This window comes from Myotis daubentonii, chromosome 6, assembly GCF_963259705.1.
Source record: "Myotis daubentonii chromosome 6, mMyoDau2.1, whole genome shotgun sequence".
In the NCBI taxonomy this organism is placed as follows: domain Eukaryota; kingdom Metazoa; phylum Chordata; class Mammalia; order Chiroptera; family Vespertilionidae; genus Myotis; species Myotis daubentonii.
In genome coordinates, this window is record NC_081845.1 from 82,581,056 (window position 1) to 82,601,336 (window position 20,281).

The 20,281-nt window shown below is 41.8% G+C and overlaps 1 protein-coding gene across 1 annotated transcript in view; it reads left to right on the forward strand.

Annotated features, from left to right (window-relative positions):
* Positions 1–635: 635 nt before the first annotated feature.
* Positions 636–20,281, forward strand: part of ADGRF1 (adhesion G protein-coupled receptor F1) — a 44,147-nt gene continuing 24,501 nt past the window's right edge. The window contains exons 1-5 of the mRNA XM_059699662.1: positions 636–772; positions 13,842–13,923; positions 15,459–15,517; positions 18,189–18,337; positions 19,012–19,185. Of these exons, the coding sequence (XP_059555645.1) occupies positions 13,855–13,923; positions 15,459–15,517; positions 18,189–18,337; positions 19,012–19,185 (451 nt within the window). The 5' untranslated portion in view covers positions 636–772; positions 13,842–13,854. The remainder of the gene's footprint in view (positions 773–13,841; positions 13,924–15,458; positions 15,518–18,188; positions 18,338–19,011; positions 19,186–20,281) is intronic.

Here is a 20,281-nt window from a genome sequence, read left to right on the forward strand (position 1 = left end):
GTTGGAAAAAAAAGTCTGCCTCTACCCTCACCCCATTGGAATTACCCACCTCTCCTCTTTGGAATCATGGACTAAGGGCTGCATTCCTTTTGCTTTATGGGGTATGACCCTGGTATCCAGAGGATGGACATGAAAGTTCAACAGAGTGGCATTTTGTAGAAAACTGATTGAGGACAGAAGTGTTCCTCATTCCCCTAGAGCCATGATTCTCAACCTTCCTAATGCCATGACCCTTTAATACAGTTCCTCATGTTGTGGTGACCCCCCGATTTCATTGTTACAAATTGAACATAATTAAAGCATAGTGATTAATCACAAAAACAATATGTAATTATATATGTGTTTTCCGATGGTCTTAGGCAACCCCTGTGAAAGGGTCGTTCGACCCCCAAAGGGGTCACGACCCACAGGTTGAGAACCGCTGCCCTAGAGCATGTTCCTTCTGTGGTTTCAGAAATCCATCTGTACCTGCCGGGGGGAATCATCAAATCTTGGGCTCTGAGCTGCTTCCTCTTACCTGGCTGGTATGGACTCAAAGCGGGAGGGAGAGTCAGCAGAAAAGTATTTCTCTATTCCTTCTTGAAGGGGGTGTGTCCTGGGCTCCTTGGTGCACTAGGAGTTGTTCATGAATCAGTGACCTGTATGCATGCCAGAGGGCTGCTGTGATTCAGATATTAAGATCGTCTTTCCAACCAGCTTAAGAAGTGATTGAGCCACAAGTACACCAGAGGAAGGGCTCCCTCGGGCTGTGATGTGAGGAGAGAATCACCAGGTAAGCCCAATAGCGGTGATTTGATTCCTTAGAACATGTATTACTATCACAGGTACTACCTGTTAGTTTGAGATTATTTTTTCCTTCTGGGGAAGACTCTCAATATCTCATTTCCTGAAGGGAGGTGAAATAAAGGAACATAGTGTGGAAAGAGCAATGAGCAGTGATAACAGAGTTCCGTGTCTCGGTGACTACATAAATTGAGGTATTGGCTTGAGACTCAAACTCCAGGTTTTCAGGATCAAGGCACAGCCTTCTCAATTATAACACGGCACCCCTATTCTTTGGATGTGCTGGGAGGTAGAGCAACTGGAATAAAGAGAGCTCCACTAAAGATCATTGTTAAAAATATTAATCGTAAGGATTTCACTAGTTAGAAATATATTGATCTTAGCAATCTGTTTAAAAATACACTTGAGAGATTTAAGTTTATTTTCAGTTTAGGGTGGATTTATTTAAGCTTTGACTGAATCAGTATACATCTGGTATACATCAATTTAACTCCCTTCTTGGACTCTGAAAAATCCCAAAATTGATCCTTATAACCACTTACCCTGCTATTACCCCCAAATAAATACAAAGCAGCACACTGTATTTTTCAACTGACAGGCCTTGAAAATTCATAATTTTTCTTTTCTTTTTTTCCATGAAAAATCTATTTATGTCCTATGTAATCTACCCATGCCAGAAACTAAATGATGGGAAGTTACTTAAGGAGGTATAGAAAGAAGGTCAAGGTGGAAGAGGTATGGAGAATGATGACTTTGGCTTTTCCATCGTGATATCCATTAAACTAAACCTAATAACAACACACATAGGCTGGAGATCACAGACATAAGAGAACAAAAAAACAGATAAAAATATATCCGATGATTTGTCAGAATATTAGCATAGCCTTTTGTTATGCTCCTTTTTGCTGCTACTAATTATTTATAACCATAACTAAAATTAAAAACAGCTTCACAATAATAGCCTCAGAATACTTTATTCAACTATTAACAAATAATATAACTTTGGGCAAATTATTTCACTTTTCTTGCTTCGGTCGATTAATTTGCGACAAGCATGGAGATTTAAAATGGGCGTGTATTCATGTTGAGTCTTGGAAGCTTGACTTGCAAACACTCCCATTTTGTGTACAACCACAAGTTGATATAAGTTGTTACTGACGTGCTTCATAGGTTATATATGTCTTACTTCTTTTAAAAAATGGCAATTTTTTAAAAAATCAGGGGCAGGGTCTACATTACAGGGTGTCTCTTGCTGTGCTGAGTGAGGGTAAGGGAAACACCATGCTTTCACATCCATAAACCCTCTGATGTAATTCATTTCACAATTAAATAAATGCAAATATCCTCCTAGGAAAAAATAAGTGGACACATTCACGAAAAGTCGTGTATCAGTGACTGATTTTGGCACTTTGGTGTGAGCCTTTCAGTGTAAATGGGAAGAAATGAGAGGGTGCTGGGTATCCAAGGCCATTAGCAGTGGGTGGGTGGGTGTCACAGGGGTACATGGCCCCGGAAGTGGAGGGTGGCCTCCCATGGAAAACTGTCACTGCATTCCCAGGTTTGCCGAAGGCCACTTCTTGTAAAGCCATGTTCCACGCAATCTAAACACATGTGTTTGCAACTTTCAACACATCTTGCCTTGTTCCCTTTTAGTTCTTTGGCAGGAAATACCCATAGCTACCAAGAAGGGGAAACCCTATTCCCAAACATGTCATGGTGCTCTCTTAAATTGAGCTTGAGTAGCAATGTGCTCATGGGATGTCAAGGTCTTCACAGTTCTGGACTGGATAGCTACACAGTTGTAATAGCTGTGAAAATAATCGAGAGAACTGGAGGGATAGTGCAAAAGGTCTATAGCAAGGATGTCAAACTCAAAGGCTAACATGGGTCAGATAAATGAGGCCCGCGGCCCCCGGGCCACTAGTTCGACATGCTTGGACTCTATAACGTGGAACATGCACAGCTGGTTCTAACCTTGCTGAGTGCACAAAACCAGTGTGGAGCTGAGGCCCTCTTACCAAACCTGCTCCCAGCAAGCCACGGGTAATCTCATAAAGGCTCCTATCCAGTGGTAGATGGAAACCTGGGCGCTGACATGCTAAGAAGGAAAATCCTTAAGAATTAATACGTGTGAAAGTGTCCTGGAATTTCATAAAATTATAGTAACTTGCCTGTGCACAGTCAGATAAATAAATAAAGTACAAAGAGGTGAGCAGTGGCAATGAAATATGTAGCCCTCAAACTGCAAAATTGAGGTAAATCTTGCTGATGAGGGTTATTAGGTCCCCGTGGGCCTCTGGGTCCTCAGTACAAATGTCAGTTTTTAATCTCCAAAGGCCCACACGACTTAGATTTCTGGTTTTGGTTTAAATAAAGCCTTTTAAAATAAACAATTTAAATTAAATCTTTAAGATAGTCCATTTTTCTTATAAAATTTAAAAAAATCTGAGTTTCTTTATCATTTAAGGATAAGTAGGCATTAACTACAAATTTGTGGTGTTAGGACAGCTTGTCACAGTGGAACAGACTTACTCCTTCAAAATTTTGGATAAAGATGCTTTGTATTAAGCAGATTTTATTTTCTATGAAAACCTTTTGCACTAGTGTTTATACTTTAGCCAAATTTTGCTTGAAGACTTCCCTATGCTCAATCTCTTAGAGAATCAGACTAATTCTTTCTCTTTTTTAAATGTTGAATTTTCTTTATTTTTATTTTTTATTGTTGATAGTATTACAGATATCCCTCACTCTCCCCCTTGCCCCCCTACTCCTTCCTAATAAGAAATTTGGTGATAAACCTTTTTGACATGTTTTTGACCAAGATACCAATTAAGCTAGTAACTGGCAAGAGAAATGGTACAGAAAGCAATAGAATTTAAAAAAATTATTTGTCATAATTTTATTATATGACAAAGTGACCTTTAAAATTGATAAAAATTATCAAGATGATCTTGATAAAGAATATTTAGTCAAGAAACATAATTGGGAAAACTGGTTATTCATTTGGAGGAAAATGAAAGTAAACCCTTAGTTCATACTAAAACCTGAAATAACTCTAGAAGGAATGAAAATTTAAATGCATTAAAAATTTAAAGAAGAAAATATAGGATGATATTTTTACAATCTTTTTATAGAAAAAATTTAAATCCATATAGACAGATTTGATTTCATAAATATTTTAAACTTTTGTGCAGAACAAACATAAAAACTTAAAAAAACCAAAGACCAATGATGACTAAGTATTTATAACCCATGACAGAGAGTTAATATTCACGCTATATAAAAAGCTCCTAAGAAGCAGTTCTTAAGAAAAAATGAACATTCTAATAGAAAAACTTAGAATGACTTAAATAGACAAATGGCCAGTAAACATTTGAAAAATTATCTTACTAAAAGCAAAGACAGGAAATTTAAAACAATTAGAAAAATTTTGCCTATCAGTTTGGCAAATATTAAAAAGATGTTGGGGACAGTGTGATGAAGTAGGCATTTCTATACCTTACCTGGGAGCATATACAGGTACAAATTAGGTGGGCAATTTGGACAGGTCTATAAAAATCCAAAATGTAGCCCTGCTGGTATGCCCAGTGGTTAGACCATAGACTCTGAGCACCGAGGGTTTGAAAGTTCGATCCTCTCTCTCTCTTTCTCTCTTTCCCCTCCCCCGTCCCTTCCACTCTCTCTAAAAATCAATAGGGGGAAAAATCTCCAGGTGAGGATTACCAAAAAAATATTTTTAAAAAACAACTCAAAATGTATAAACCTTTTGAAGCTGCACTTTCATTCTAACCTAGAAAGATACCAGTTTGCCTGGAATTAAGGATGTACAAGAAGAAGCTGCATAGAAGGAACATTTGAGGGCAGATTCAAGGAGTCCAAAAGATGAATTTGCCTTGATAGCATGTTTGCTCTTCATCTGTACATAGTATGAGCCTGGAAGGTTTTGTTTTTTTTTAAAATATATTTTATTGATTTTTTTAACAGAGAGAAAGGGAGAGGGATAGAGAGTCAGGAACATCCATGAGAGAGAAACATCGATCAGCCACCTCCTGCACACCCCGCACTGGGGATGTACCCGCAACCAAGGTACATGCCCTTGACCGGAATCGAACCTGGGACTCTTCAGTCCACAGGCCGACGCTCTAGCCACTGAGCCAAACCAGTCAGGGCAAGCCTGGAAGGTTTTTGTGTATAGATTGACATGATGTTTGCAGGATAGGCGGGAATGCCGGACAACTCATTCTACTCATAGAATCATTCAGGAATGAAAAACTGGCTCTACACAGTAGGAAAGTATAATGAAAATACTGTTAATATGCATAGAAAAACTTAAAGAATGTTTTTTGGTGTTTTTTTGGTTTTTTTTTTGTAGACTTCAGATAATTAAAGTTTAATCAGTATAAGCACTGCATGAAAAGTCAGGTATTTGGCCTTGGCCGGGTGCTCAGTTGGTTGGAGCATCATCTCATACACCGAAAAGTCATGGGTTTGATTCCCGGTCAGTTTACATATCTAGGTTTTGGGTTTGATCCCTGGTTGGAATGCATACCAGAGGCAACCAATTGATGTTTCTCTCTCACATCCATGTTTCTCTCACTCCCTTCCTCTCTCTCTAAAACGAATAAACATATCCTCGGGAGCGGATTAAAAAAAGTCAGATATTTGGTTTACTCTTATTTAAAACAGACCACCCAAGAAGAGTTCGTAACATATTTACCTGAGTGCTCACACATGGAGACCCCACAAAGCCTGTTCTGTTGGTTCTTTCCAGTAGGCCTGATGAATTGTGTTTTTATATTAAAAGAGCTGAGTATCCTTAAACACACAATAACACTCAAATTTATTAGGAGATCAGCTTTGAAACATTTCTCCTCCTCCTCCTCCTTCTTTTAGCAGAGAGCTTATTTTTAAAGAACTAATGAAAATTCCATTAACAATTATGACTTTATTAAAATCACTAGGGGCCCGGTGCATGAAATTCGTGCACTGGGTGTGGGGCGGGGGGGGGGGGGAGTGTCCCTCAGCCAAGCCTGCCCCCTCTCACATACTGGGAGCCCTCAGGCATTGACCCCCATCACCCTCCAATCACAGGATCGGCCCCTTGCCCAGGCCTGATGCCTCTGGCCTAGGCGTTCGGCCCGGGCAGCGGGGACCCACAGCTGCAGCGACCCCGCGATTGTGGGCTTCGCTTTAGGCCCAGGCAAGGGGCCCCTAGCTCCTGGGACTGCCAGCTTCGACTGTGCCCAGCTCCCATCGCTGGCTCCACCCCTACTTCCTGCTATCACTGGCCAGGGTGGCAAAGGCGCCTGATTCTCTGATCATGGCTGGGGGGCCGGGCAAAGGCGGCCCCAGGGCCGCCTTTGCCCTGCCCCCCAGCTCTTAGCTCCCCTCTAGGTTTCCGATCACTGTCAGTGGCAGGGGGCTTCTTCCTGCTTTCCCTTTCGCCTCCCTGCATTGTGCCTAAATATGCTAATTAACCGCCATCTTGTTGGCAGTTAAGTGCCAATCTTAGTTGGCAGTTAACTGCCAATCTTAGTTGGCAGTTAAGTGCCAATCTTAGTTGGCAGTTAATTTGCATATAGCCCTGATTAGCCAATGAAAAGGGTATCGTCGTACGCCAATTACCATTTTTCTCTTTTATTAGTGTAGATTCCCTGAACACAAAATGAACTGACCCGTAGTCTAAGAGAAATATTAGATATTTTGGAGAAAGAAATTTAGGGAAATAGAATTTAAGTTGATCCTTCTCATTTTCTGCAAGTGTGAAAAGGAAATAACTCCCATGTAATTGGCAAGATTGCCAAACAATAGAACCAAGGCATATGAAAGCATTTTATAAATTAGAAAGAATTATTCTTATTTGTTCTTATTATAAAACTATTACCACCCTTGAGTTGCTGTTCAGATACTTTTTCAAGTAAACAATCCAAAAGGAAGCCCACATTCTCTGGGCTTCACCCATCCTATGTAAGCCAAGTGGAGTGGGGAAGGTGAGAAAGGAGCCTCACCTGGGAGTTCTCGGGAGGCTAGGGCCCCAGTGCTGAGCTGGAGGCTTGGCTGGAAGAAAGCCCTTGGCACCTTCTCTGGAGGCCATTTATTATCTTTGAGGGCTTGGTGGTAACTTGTGCCCTACTGAACTGTGAGTGACAGGAAAAATCTTCAGTTACAAGGGATTGGAATAGAGCCAGCCCTTGAAGCTGGCCGGCTGTTTAGAAAGGAATTGAGCTGGACTCGTCACGACTTGTCGTCTGTGAGACATGGACTAGCTACTCGGACACCAGAAGAAGTACGAGGTAATAAGCTAAGAACAAAGTAGCATCCTAGATCTCTTCTAAGCTACAAAACACAGACTAAATAGATTTTAAAAAACATACCACCCAAATCCTTGTTCGGAGGGAACAGACAGCTGGCTTAGGCTGCCGGCTAACCCAGAAATGCTCTCCAGCTGAAGTTCCAGTAAGTGGCAAAGGACACACAGACCTCTAAAATATGTACCTCAATTTTTGGGTCAAAAGAGGTCAGTTGAGGCGGGGGGGTAGGGTCACAAATTGGACTCTGAGGGAGAGCCATTCAATGAAACAGAGTTAAATAGGGACCCTGGAACAAAAAGGACTCCAGCAACCAGCGCTTGTTTTCAAAAGTGGGTCTGGATTGCTGCTTTGGGGTTTCTCTTAGTGGGTGGAGCTACAATGAAGGAACACCCGCAGGAGGATGTGCCTGGCACGGCGCCTGGGACATTGGAAACTCTCACTGTATAGTGGCTGACCAAATTAAAGTTGAGTCAAGTGTCACAGGGAAGGGACTGAACTAAGTAATTTCTTTGGTCTCTTCCAGCCTTATAATTCTAGAATTCTTAAAAATTTACCTCTATTCTCAACCCAATGACTTAATTCTTGGTAGATTCTCAGCCTATCCCGAAAGAGGTTCAAGAATTATAGAACCACAGACTCATAGATACAGAGAATGAACTGACAGTTGTCAGAGGCTGGGTGAAAAAGGTGAAGGCATTAAGCAAAAACAGAACAAAACAAAACAACTCATGGACACAGACAACTGGTGATTACCAGAGGGGAAGCGGGGTGGGGGAGGTGGGAGAGGGTAAAGGAGTGATGGAAGGAGACTTGACTTTGGGCGGTGAACACATAATACAATATACAGATGATGCATTTTTGAATCGTACACCTAAAATCTATATAATTTTATTAACCAATGTTACCCCAATGTATTCAATTAAAAATTTTAAAAAATACCCCAGAAAAGAAAAGAATTATACTAACCAGTTTGAGAAGAAAACAGGAGTAAAGCCCAGTAAAAAGTTTTTAATCTTTCCAGGCTTGAATTTGATGACTGATGGACACTAATTAAAAGAACAATGAAATAAATAATGTGTAAAGAGCAGCTGAGAAACGGGCATGTAAGAATAGAATCTGAATGTGAATGGATCTGAGGCCCCCTTATATTATAGGGGAGGAGGCTGACTTTCACAAGTTCTAACAGATGAGGGGCAGGCTTGGGGTTAGGGTTGAATTCATTTTGGTCTCTTTCTACTGTTTATGCTATATAAGCATGCTAACACACGCTAAAATATAAAATATGTATTTAAAGTTTACTGTGCACAAGTGTTTGTGCAGACACTCAATAAGGTTGTAAATAGCTTTACATTATAGTCCTTCCAGAAGAAGTTTGTCTAGCTCATAAAATTGACCAAACTTCCAAATTTATTTTTTCAGATATAAAATTGGTTATCTTTTCTGTTCCCCATCTATATTTCCACCTGTCTTCTCTACTGTATCTGCCTACTTAAGAAGACATAAAGTCACTCTTAAAGGCAAATGGCCCAAGGATTTCTATGCAAAGACAGATGTCAATGCAAAGACAGATGTCAATGCAAAGGTTACCAAGCACATAAAATAAGAGGTAAAATAAAACCAAGGTTTTACAGGTCCTTTGCTTCGAAAACAATCAGCTTTATTTGAGTCATGATTTCGTTCAGATCCCAGCTGGAGACCAGCTCTTTCCATTAGCCTGTGACTGTGAGGAGAGAGACAACTCTACTGGAAATTCTATTTATAGGAAAAGAAACATAATCCCATCAATATTGATGCCAGGGAAGCAACCCAAGAGTTCAACTGGGCCTAAGATTAGATTGTTGCTAAAAGTGCTGGAAAGTATAGGTGTGGGCAGTTCCAACCAAGCAGCACTGTTGATAAGGAGACCACCGTTGACGAAAATAAATGATGTTTGGAGACCATAAATATATAACTGGAAGAATGGGGAGACAATGGTCAGCCGTCTCCAGGGGCTTAATAGTGAATTCTGATTGTTTTCTGTAAATTGAAAGACAGGGATTATCAGCAGTGAATTTACTTGAATGAATTCAAGGAAGTGGGCGGTGTGTGTGTGTGTGTGTGTGTGGGGGGGGGGGGGGTCCTACCATGACCAAGCCTTCCCAGGAAGCCAGTGTCAACACAGGCTCCACTGGCCCTGGGGGAGGAGCTGCCTCAGAGCGAGGTGTGACATAAACATGCTTACTCTGATGACAACAGCTGCTCACCTGTGTCAAGGACACACAGATTCTGAGAGTTATCTATATATATATAAGCCTAAGTGACCATTACAATCGGTCAACTGAATGACTGGTTGCTATGACAATGCACTGACCACCAGAGGGCAGATGTTCAATGCAGGAGCTGCTCACTGGTGATCAGTGTGCTCCCACAGACAACCTCCTCTAGTCCCCCCCCCCCCCCCCTCCCCGGCCGGTGGGCCACAATCAGCCTGATTGGTCCTGATCACAGGCCAGGCTGAGGGACCCCACCCATGCATGAATTCGTGCACCAGGCCTCTAGTTTTTAATAATTAAGACTCTGCCAGCTTGAAAGGGAAGTGCTGAAAATGCCATGGGGTTCGCATCATCCCAGAAGCAGCTTTTATTTGATAAGTTCACTTGACTCTGAATTGAAGCCAAATTCTGACCCAATCCAACAAGAAACTATAAAAATACTAGTGGTAAGATTGAAATGCTAGTAATGCTAATATTGATAGCTAATAGTTGGGGCTTAGCACCTGTTAGGTGCTGTTCTGAATACTTTATATGAATTTCAGAAAAAACAACAAATAATTCTGGACCATAAATAGTGTAACATTAAAAACTTACTTGTTATTTATGTGAAAATCAATCTTCCAACCTATCCCAGAGGGAGTTGTATGCACCAAGGAAGTGAAGAAAAAGTTTGATTAGTTTAAGCTTGGGTCCCAACTCCCCAAAGAGAATTCAAATCACAGGGTTAACTTAGGTGTAGGACCCTTTTTTTCCTATCTAAGAACCAGTTTAGAATCAACTCTCAAAGCTACCGGAGGTCAGCACTACTTGGGTAGCTTTAATAATGCATAGGGCTGGGACTGGGCTGTCTAGGATTTAGTATGTTTAGGGTGGGATGGAGGCACCTGTATTTTCTAATGGGCTCCTAAATGCCTTCTTTTCTTCTCTTCATGTTCCTTCCCTCCCTCCTCTTCCTCCCCATCCTCTACACGCCCCCCCCCCCCCCATTCCTCCTCATGGCCTATGCTTTCGGCTTTCTAAAAGTGATGAAAATTTGTTTCTAGAGCAGTACTTTAAAAATAGTTTTGACCAGGCTCCATAGAAATAAATATATATTTACATGCACACACATAATAAAACATGTGCATATCAATAAATAGCTTAGTTCTTCATGGTAGGCCTACAGAGCAGTGCCTGGGAGTCGCTGGTCTGGAACCCTGATTGTAAATTAAAGTTTACCATTTCTACCCAGGCTGAAGAGACAGCCCAGAATACACCCTCCAGCATGGGGGGGACAAAGGCGGAGAGTATGAGAGTTTCCTCGCAGTGCCCAGCACTGTCACCAGGCCTTCTGGAGTTGGGTTTGCAGCCTCAGGCCTAGACTGCATGTGGGAGAAAGAAGATTGTTCAGAGAGTAAGAGATGGAGAGAAAGAGTCAGCAGAGGGCCAGGCCTCCCACTTGGAAGCAGGCCCTGGCACAGAAAGGGGACAGATCACACCTACACGCACCAAGACAGTTACCTTCTTTGAAAGCTCCAGTACTAAGACCATGGCCCCAACAGTACCCAGGAATTCACAGTGAACATTTTCCCTGGGAGAGGAGGAAACCTGGGAAAGGGGCTGGAAAGAGCATCGCTCCCTCTCCAATGTCACTCCAAAAAGGTATTTGGAAATCAATTTAGTAAAAAAAAAAAAGAAAAGAAAAAAAGAAATAAAAAAAATATAGAAAATATACAAGGGCATGTTTCAGAGGAAGAATTAAGCTATATTTCATAAAACTGTTCAGTTATTTTATGTAAATACTAGAGGCCTGATGCATGAAATTCTTGCAAGAGTAGGCCTTCCTTCTCCCAGCTGCCGGCACCGGCTTCCCTCTGGCACCTGGGACCCGGGCTTCCCTCACAGCCCTTGCTTCGTCCAGAAGGTCATCCAGAAGGACGTCCAGAAGGATGTCTGGTCTAATTAGCATATTATGCTTATTATTATAGTTTATTATAGATACACACACATTTTATTATATGTATATATACATACATACACACACACACACACGTTTTATTAGGTGTGTGTGTATAGATATATATTTCTTTCTATGGGGCCTGGTAAAAAATATTGGAAAAACACTGCTCTAGAGACCAATAGCCACCACTTTTGGAGAGCAGAGAGCACAACGAGAGGCCACAGGGCACAGAGCAGGTAGGTTTGGGGATGCAGATCTAGAAGAATGAGGTCTGGAGCACAGGCTGCTGCCCAGAGGAAGTTAAAGCTATAGATCTAGGAGGAGTCTTGGCAAGGAGGAGTGGGGGCATGAGAGGCCTGCTCACCTTAGGGGGGAGGCACATACGAAAGTGGCATGTGCTCCACCACTTCTTTTCCTGCTTCCCTCGAAAGCCCCAGGAGAGGTCTGTGCTGACATGGGGCCATGTCTCTGGAAGTCAGTACTCTGCCCCTCATGTTTTTCTCTTGTCTTGTAGGTGTGGGGTAGCGCTGTCAGGGATAGCAGGGTTTGTATGATGTTTAAAGTGCACCAAGGGCCTGGCCGGCATGGCTCAGTGATTGAGCGTTGACCTATGAACCAGGAGGTCATGGCTCGATTACCGGTCAGGGTACATGCCCGGGTTGTGGGCTTGACCCCTGGTGTGGGGCCTGCGGGAGGCAGCCGATCAATGATTCTCTCTCATCTTTGATGTTTCTACCTCTCTCTCCTTCTCCCTTTCTCTTTGAGATTAATAAAAATATATTAAAAAAAAATAAAGTGCATCCAGGAAGCAAGATGAGGGCTGGAAGGGAGGGTCCAACTCTATATTTAGTGCTGCCAATAAAAGGCACTTATTCTAAGATGGGTTATTGAGTTTGGTAATCACAGTTTTTTGTCTTTTCCTGTGGAGATGTGAAAGAATCACTGAGAGGCCACATGGATTCTTCATGTCCAGTAAAACTTAAAAAAAATCATGCTAAAAAACTCACATAATGTAATATACACCAACTTAACCATTTTTAAGTGTATAAGTTCAGTGGCATTCAGTACATTCACATTTTGTGCAGCAGGTTTCTAGAACTGTTTCATCTGTCAAAACTGAAACTCATACCCATTGAATCACAACTCCCTGTTACCCCTTCTCCAAGGCCCTGGCTACCAACATTCTACTTTTTGTTTCTATGAGTTTGACTTCTTTTTAGACACTTTGTACAAGTGGAATTATAACAGTATTTGTCTTTTTTGTGACTGGATTGTTTTACTTAACAGAATGTCCTCAATGTTTATCCATGTTGCAGCATGTAATAGCACTTTCTAATTTTTAAAAACTGAACAATAATTCATGCCTAATAAAAAATTTGGCAATGATGGAAGAGTTTTGGGTCTATGCTACCTGACATGGAAGCCACTAGTCACATGTGGCTACTGAACACTTGAAATGTGGCTAGTGTGACTAAGAAATTGAATTTTTAATTTCACTTTATTATAATTAAAATTTAGAGTGCCATGCATGCCTAGTGGTTAGCATACTGGACACAACAGTTCCAACTTACTGTGACTTTTTTCATTCACAAGAAATAAGTTGGGTATAAGTGATTAATTTTGTGACCATGACTATATGCCAAGTTCTGTCTAAATTATTGTGTGATAACCATAAACTTGAGGACAGTTTGTTGCACATTACATTAATTATAAAGAAGGAAATTGGCTGGATTGGTTCATGCTTATTTTTTATGCTTAAACACTTAGATTCTATCCTTGTATTAATGGTTCTAAGAGTCCTTGATATTTTAATGATTTTATTTATTTATTTATTTATTTATTTATTTATTTATTTATTTATTTATTTACTGAGATGAAAAGGAAACCTCAGGGAAATATAAAAGGCTGGATGTTAAATATACCTAATTGTAAAGTTAAGTAAGTTATGATTTTAAAATAGTGTCACCTATATGAATGTCTACCTGCTGTGCTGCACCCCTAAAACTAATACAGAAAAGTGTTGAATACAAACTATAATAAAAAAATGAAAATTATTATAAATAATATTTATAGAAATCTCAGATTTGTAAAGATGTAGCACATATAAATTGTAATTTTTATGGGTTTTAGAATTATGAATTTGAGTTTTATTCTTATTTTTGTTTATCCCTATTTTCTTTTTTTTTATATTATTACTTTGCAATAAACAACAAAATTATTTTTTTGATGTAAAAGGAAAAAATACAAGTTGACCCAGAAAAACAAAACAAAACCGTGTTTAGTCAAATTTGATCACCTAGAGGAAAGCTCTCAAGGAATTGTCTAGTGAGTTTGTAAAGACAGAAATTTGCTACTATTCAATGGAAATCACAGTATCTCAGGTTGGGTCCGTGAAAGTGGAAAAATTATTAAACACTTAGGGCTTTTGATCAGTTAGGCCCTACTATTGTGTGCATTAAATTTTTTAGTCGGAATTACTTGTTTTTGTGCCTCAGCCTTGCCTGGTACACCTTGTCTAGTCACAGACTGTGACCCAGCTGTTTACGTCCAGACCAGGGACCCGCTGAAGATGAGAGTCCTGGTCTTGTGGCTCATCTCCCTCTTCACAATCACTGAGGGCAGTGATGGCTTCTTTGGGGTGAGTTGGCTTATGTCCTGTTTTTCCTCCCTCCTACCTCCCCTCTTTCCTCTGGCACTTCTAGAATCCATCCCTCTCTAGGTAACTGAACCCACATAATGTAATAGACTTGGAATCAGAAGTTCTGGGTTCTTGTTTCAACATTAGCAACATTAGCTGGGTGGCCTTGGAGCTTAGATGACTTAACTGCAAAATGAGGATCTTGGACTAAACCACTGGAAATGTTTTCCAGCTCAATTCATCCACTCCTATGGCCTCTTTGATAGAGAACAAGCATAGAGATTGGCATTAGCAATCCTTGGACTATCTCATTCCTGTCTATACATACTTTCTTGATGCTTTTATCTAGGGCAGTGGTTCTCAACCTTGGCTGCACATTAGAATCACCTGGGAATCTTTTTAAAATCCTGATTTCTGGGCCTCATCCTCCAGAAATTCTATTTCTTTGTTATGGGGTGGGGCCACAACATTAGTAACAAAGAAACAGAATTTCTGGAGGATGAGGCCCAGAAATCAGGATTTTAAAAAGATTCCCAGGTGATTCTATTGTGCAGCCAAGGTTGAGAACCACTGATCTAGGGTCACAGTTTTAATATTCTCTATACTCTGATGACTCCCAAATTTATATTTCCATCTCAGGCCTCTCCCTTGAACTCCACATTCATATACATACTACCTACTTGATATCTCCAGTTGGGTGCCCAATAGGCCCCTCAACTTAATATGCTCATATTAAACTCTTGACTTTTTTTCTCACCAAACTTACTCCTCATTTTCTATCTCAGCAAGTGGTATCACCATCTCTCCAGCTGCTTAGGCACAAAATTTCTTTTTATGCTTGATTCTTCTCATAATCCATATCTAAACCATTGGCTCTTTTTTGTTTGTTTTGGTTCTGCCCTTAAAATATATCCAGAATTTAAACAGTTCTCACCACCTCCCTGGCTACTATGTTGATCCACACTTTCTTTATCTCTCACTGGTATTATTTCAGTAACTCCTGGAATGCTCTCATTGCTTCTGTGCTTGACTATTCCCAATATGGCTGCAGGACAGAGCCTTCTGGAAAATAAAGTAGAGCATGTCTTTCCTCTGTTCAGAACTCTCCAGTGGGTTCCAATCTCACTGAAGTAAAACCTAAGCCCTTGCCGTTGCCTATAAAGATCCACACAACCTGCCTCCCCAGAGGTGCTCTCTGACCTCACTTTCTGCCCTCTTCCCTTCACCCACTCCCTTTAGCTACTCTGGCCTCCTAGCTCTGTCTTCACATGCTGGGCATGGTCTTATCGCAGGGCCTTTGCATGTGCTGTTCCCTCTGCCTGGAAAATTCTTTCTCCAGGGATCCTCACTTCCCTATCCCCTTCAAAGTTGTGCTGAAAACTTGCCTCAGTGAAATCTTTTCTTGCCACCTCCCCACTGTCCCTGACTTGGATTTTGGGTGCAGGATTTCAGTTTATTGGGGAAATCCAACAAGGCCTTATGAAGTGCAATGTTACAAAGCCTTGCCATAATTCTTCTTGTTTTCTTTTTAACAGAGAAATGATGGCATCAAAACAAAAAGAGAAATCACAGTGAATAAGAAAAAGCACCCAGGTGAGACACTGCTGCCAAGAGGATGGGGTTCCAACCCCAACAGTGTTTCTGACTGGTTGTATAATCATTGGCACACTATTAAACACCCCAAATCTATAAAATGAAAATGACAGTAATCCCTTCTAGCAAAGCATTTGTGAGGATTAAACAATATAATAGAAGCAAAGTATCCTGCACCATATCCTGCACCTGGCAAGTTGCTGCTCCATATTCTTCCTTTCCTTCCTTGTCTTGATCCCAACAGTGCAATTAATGGGCAGAGCCTTCGGTCTGTGGTCTTAAATTTAACTTGTGAGTCTGATGTTTTAAGGAATGTGTTTCTTCATGAAAACAGTGATGCATGCAGATGGTTGTTAAGTTCCTGGGTCAGTTCACAAGCCTTTCTTTGGTAAATTTGCCAAACAATGACATGCTACAGAGCCATAGAGCTTGCCACCATGTGAAGATGAGATTCTTTAGAAAAATGAAATAGAAATTTAAGTTGGACTGCTATGGATACATTTTCCCTGATAGTAATAATACAGCTAGTATTTATTGACCTATTACTATGTGCCAGGCATCATTTAAAATGCATTAGATGAAGTCAGTCCTCACACTGACCTTCTGAGTTAGGTGCAATGGTCATCTTTATTTGGTGAAATTAAGGTATAGTGATAAGGAGCAGGGGGCATGATTCAGGCCCATTCAATTAGCTCCAGATTGACATTTAACATTCCCTTAGTTTCAGGTGTACAGCACAGTAGTTGTATGACTTACATAGTGATCCCCTATGTCAGTCAATTTGGCTCCAGGACCACCTCAATGAGCCCCTGACAATGTGACCAAGGTCAACCGCTCTCTCATTCCATACTTCTTACCTGCTTGGGCTGTGGGGATAGAATCCTATTAGCTCCCCCTATGTGGGGTGACTCCCAAGGCCTGGGCTGAGGTTCTGGTCTGCAAGGAGATGGGGCAGTAAGTGATGGAGCTGAGGCTCTATGGTGTGAGAGGTGGGAGTTACAGCAGACAAGGGTCTTTTATAAATGTCCTGGGACATGCCTCAGCATCAGCTAGCTTCCTGCTGCCTTCTTGATTGCCTTATGAGAAGCTTGAATTGAGTTGGCTGCTTTTCTTCACTATAAATCTCCTTTGTGCCTCTCCCCTAAGAAACAGGGCAGTCTCATAAAAGCTCCTCATGTCATCTGTCCCTGCAAAAGCACAGTGGTGTCCTGAGAAATCTATTAGATTTCTAAGAAATTTTATTGCCAATGGCAATAAAATGAGACCAGGATAAGAGGATGCTCACCTTTTGCCTCTTTTTCTCTAAGGTCCTTCACATCCTTAATCTTGGGTCCATAGAGGATCTTGAAATCCCATGGGACCTCGTGCTAATTTCATGTGACTGTACCTAAATCAGTCCTGGTGGGAGAAGACTCATAGGACTCTTCTCCCAGCCAAAAACACTTAGCCTCTCCCTATGGAAATAAAAGGTGCTGCTCAGAAATGATAAGGTGGACCTAGAGCAGTGGTTCTCAACCTTCTGGCCCTTTAAATATAGTCCCTCATGTTGTGACCCAACCACAAAATTATTTTCGTTGCTACTTCATAACTGTAATGTTCCTACTGTTATGAATCGTAATGTAAATATCTGATATGCAGGATGTATTTAGGCGACCCCTGTGAAAGGGTCGTTCGACCCCCAAAGGGGTCGCGACCCACAGGTTGAGAACCGCTGACCTAGAGGGTATTATAATGAGTGAAATAAGTGAGACAGAGAAAGACAAATACCATGTGATTTCACTTTTTGTAGAACCTGAAAAACAAAATGAACGAACAAACAAAATAGAAACAGACTCAAAGATACAGAGAATAAACTGACGGTTGCCTGATGGGAAGGGGGTTGAATGGCTGGGTGAAAAAGGTGGAGGGATTCAGAAGTACAAATTGTAGTTATAAATAGTCTGGGGATGTAAAGTACAGAACAGAAAATATAGTCAACGTAATAACTACATATGGTGTCACCTGAGTGCAAGACTTACTGGGGAGGTCATTATGTAAGTCATACAAAAATCTAATTACTATGCTGCACAACTGCAACTAATATAATATTAAATGCCAACTGTAATTGAAAACTTTTTTTAAATTAAAAAAACACCTAATAAATGATAAGGTATAGATGAGGATATGTAAGGGCTCAAGTAAGGTTCGTTTTGTTTTTGAATTTGCTATACATACATTTTTACAGAAGGAAGGGTTCTTTGGAGGGGAAAGTGTGAGACTGATATTTTATACAGATGATACTTCAAGGAGCCCAGAGCTGGGGGAGGTGAAGAGAAGAGTGGCTAGGATTTTCTCACCTCTTCTCCCTTCAGTCTTGATGCCTTGATGCCTTGACTCTGGATGTGTCCTGAGGAAGTGCATCAAGTCAGGAGGGCAGTGCAGGTGCGGGTCAGAGAGCGTGGGAGCAGCTGGCTTGGCAGAAGTGAGAGGGTGGACATTGTCAGGCACCTGTGTGCTTGTCCTGGATGCTCATTTTTAGTCAGTGTCTGGGTGGGCAGAAGTCAATGGCAAGCAGTGTGGCATCATCCAGGACCTGCAGGCTGAATCTGCTGATAATCCCTTGGTCACTGCTTCTGCAGTATTTCCCTCCCAGACTGAGAAAGGAGGCGTCTGACGGTCTTCCTGTCTTTATATCCAGTGCAGGAATATGAGCTGTTGCTTCAGGTGCCCTATAGAGATTCCAAGGAGAAACGAGACTTGAAGAAATTGCTGAAGCTTTTGAAGCATCCATCATTATGGTTCTATGGGCCAATGAAGATCATCAGAGCGAAGGCAACCACATGTAAGCCAGCTCTCTGGGGACAGAGATTGGAAGTGGGGAAGGTGGGCGTATCAGTGGGGATAGGTTAGGTTATGCTATGGAAACGATCATCCCAGCAGCATCTGTGGTTTACAAGAATAAGTGCCATTGCTTCTCCATACTATGTGTCCATTGCAGGTTGCAAAGGGGCTGAGACTGCGATGGCCACTTGGGGACCTAGGCTGATGAATCAGACACTATCTCAAATACACCCATTCTGAGAAAAGAAAAAAAGAAAAAAAAAGAAAAAAGGAGCATTAGAGGGTTTAACATTGGCCGTTGAATTTTCTAACTCAGGAATGACACACATTTAATTCTGTTCACGACTTATTGGTCAAAGCTGGTGCCATGCCTCCACCCAACCTCAGGGGCCAGGTTATGCAATCATGGAAGACAGCAAGCAATATCTGGCAAACAGCACGAATGACCACAACTGTGGGTCTCAGCGAAGTTAAATGCTTTGTCGAAAGCAAGAGTTCTCAAAGCGTGCTGCCCCGGCCAGCAGTAGCAGCAGCAACAGGGCTCCATCTTTCTGCCCTTTGATGAGAAATACTTGCTTCAGATTCTAAGTCAGAGCCGAGCATCAGAATTCAGCAGTCAGTAGTTGATTCATTAACCAGGCCCTGTGAAACCAAGCTCTGTTTTTGTGTGTGCAGACTGTGGCCACCAGAATGGGGTCCTCCGGTGTGCCTGTGAAGATGGCTATACCTGGTTTCCTCCTGCATGCCTTGATCCCCAGAAATGCTACCTTCACACGGCTGGATCACTCCAGACTTGTGACTGTCATCTCAAGAACCTCACCAGGAGTGTCAATTTCTGTGAGAGAACAAGTAAGCACGTAAGGATACCAGGAGGGAGCTCTGGGCCGGGGTCTCTCCCACCCCAGCATATGACAGGGAGGGAACTCTATCTAGCTCTTTGCCCATGTGTTTCTCTGTCTCCCCGAGCAGAGCTAGTGTTTGCAGGGAGATTGAAGGACACTGATGACATCCCCGCTAGGTTTGGCTGGACACAGGGAGAGCTGCATTGGTGCAGAAAATTCAGGAATGCAAGTTGATGTTTGGGCACCGCTTCAACCTTGCTCCTGCTCAGCTCAGCAAACATATGCTTCTTTGGAGATTTAACAAGATTCACTTAAATCCCAAGTCGGGGAACTGCTTGAGTAAATACAATTTTTCTCCCTGCCTTCTTTTCAGCTCTTTTGCCAACATCAATTTTCAGAACAGAGAAGTCTAGAGGTATGAGAGCAAGGAGGAATGCATAGTGATTATACTGAAAGTAATGCTCGAAATTGCCAATGAATATGTGTACTGAATGCAATGCCAAAACAAAACAAAATTTAAAAGTCTAGCTTTGGAAACCATGGGAAGCTGAGGGAGCTCCTGTTGGCTTAGGTGTATGTTCAGTGGATGACGAGGTGAGCTAAATGATGTGGGCTCCGGGGCTTGAAAGACTTTCAGAAGTTTTCCCAAAGTCTAGTTCAGTTCTCCCGAAGCTCTGGCTTTTGGTAGAGCTAAGCAAAGAGTGAGAGAGGACATGAAATAGCCCAGTTTCCTGGGTATCCCTGCTCGCTTTCCCAGGACTGCAGCAATTCAGGTTAAGGCGACATGCATTTATTAAGCACCATTTTTATGCCCAAATTGGGGGCAAATTCTGGCAGGTCACTGAAGCATTTATCTTGCGATCGATGAACTCGCAGGCTACATGGGGAGGTCAGGATGTCATGTGTTACGGCCAATGGTAAACTGAGTAAGGGGGGGGGGGCGGTGAAAGGATTAAGGAAAGACAGATAATGAATGAAAGCTGGGTCTCGGTGGGACGCTGCTCCCTGATGAGGAGACAACGCCAGCGCCCACAAGCCGTGTCTTTATTTTATAGCAGATGCCACGAGGCAAAGCAGGGGCGTGATCACGTTGTTTACAGCAT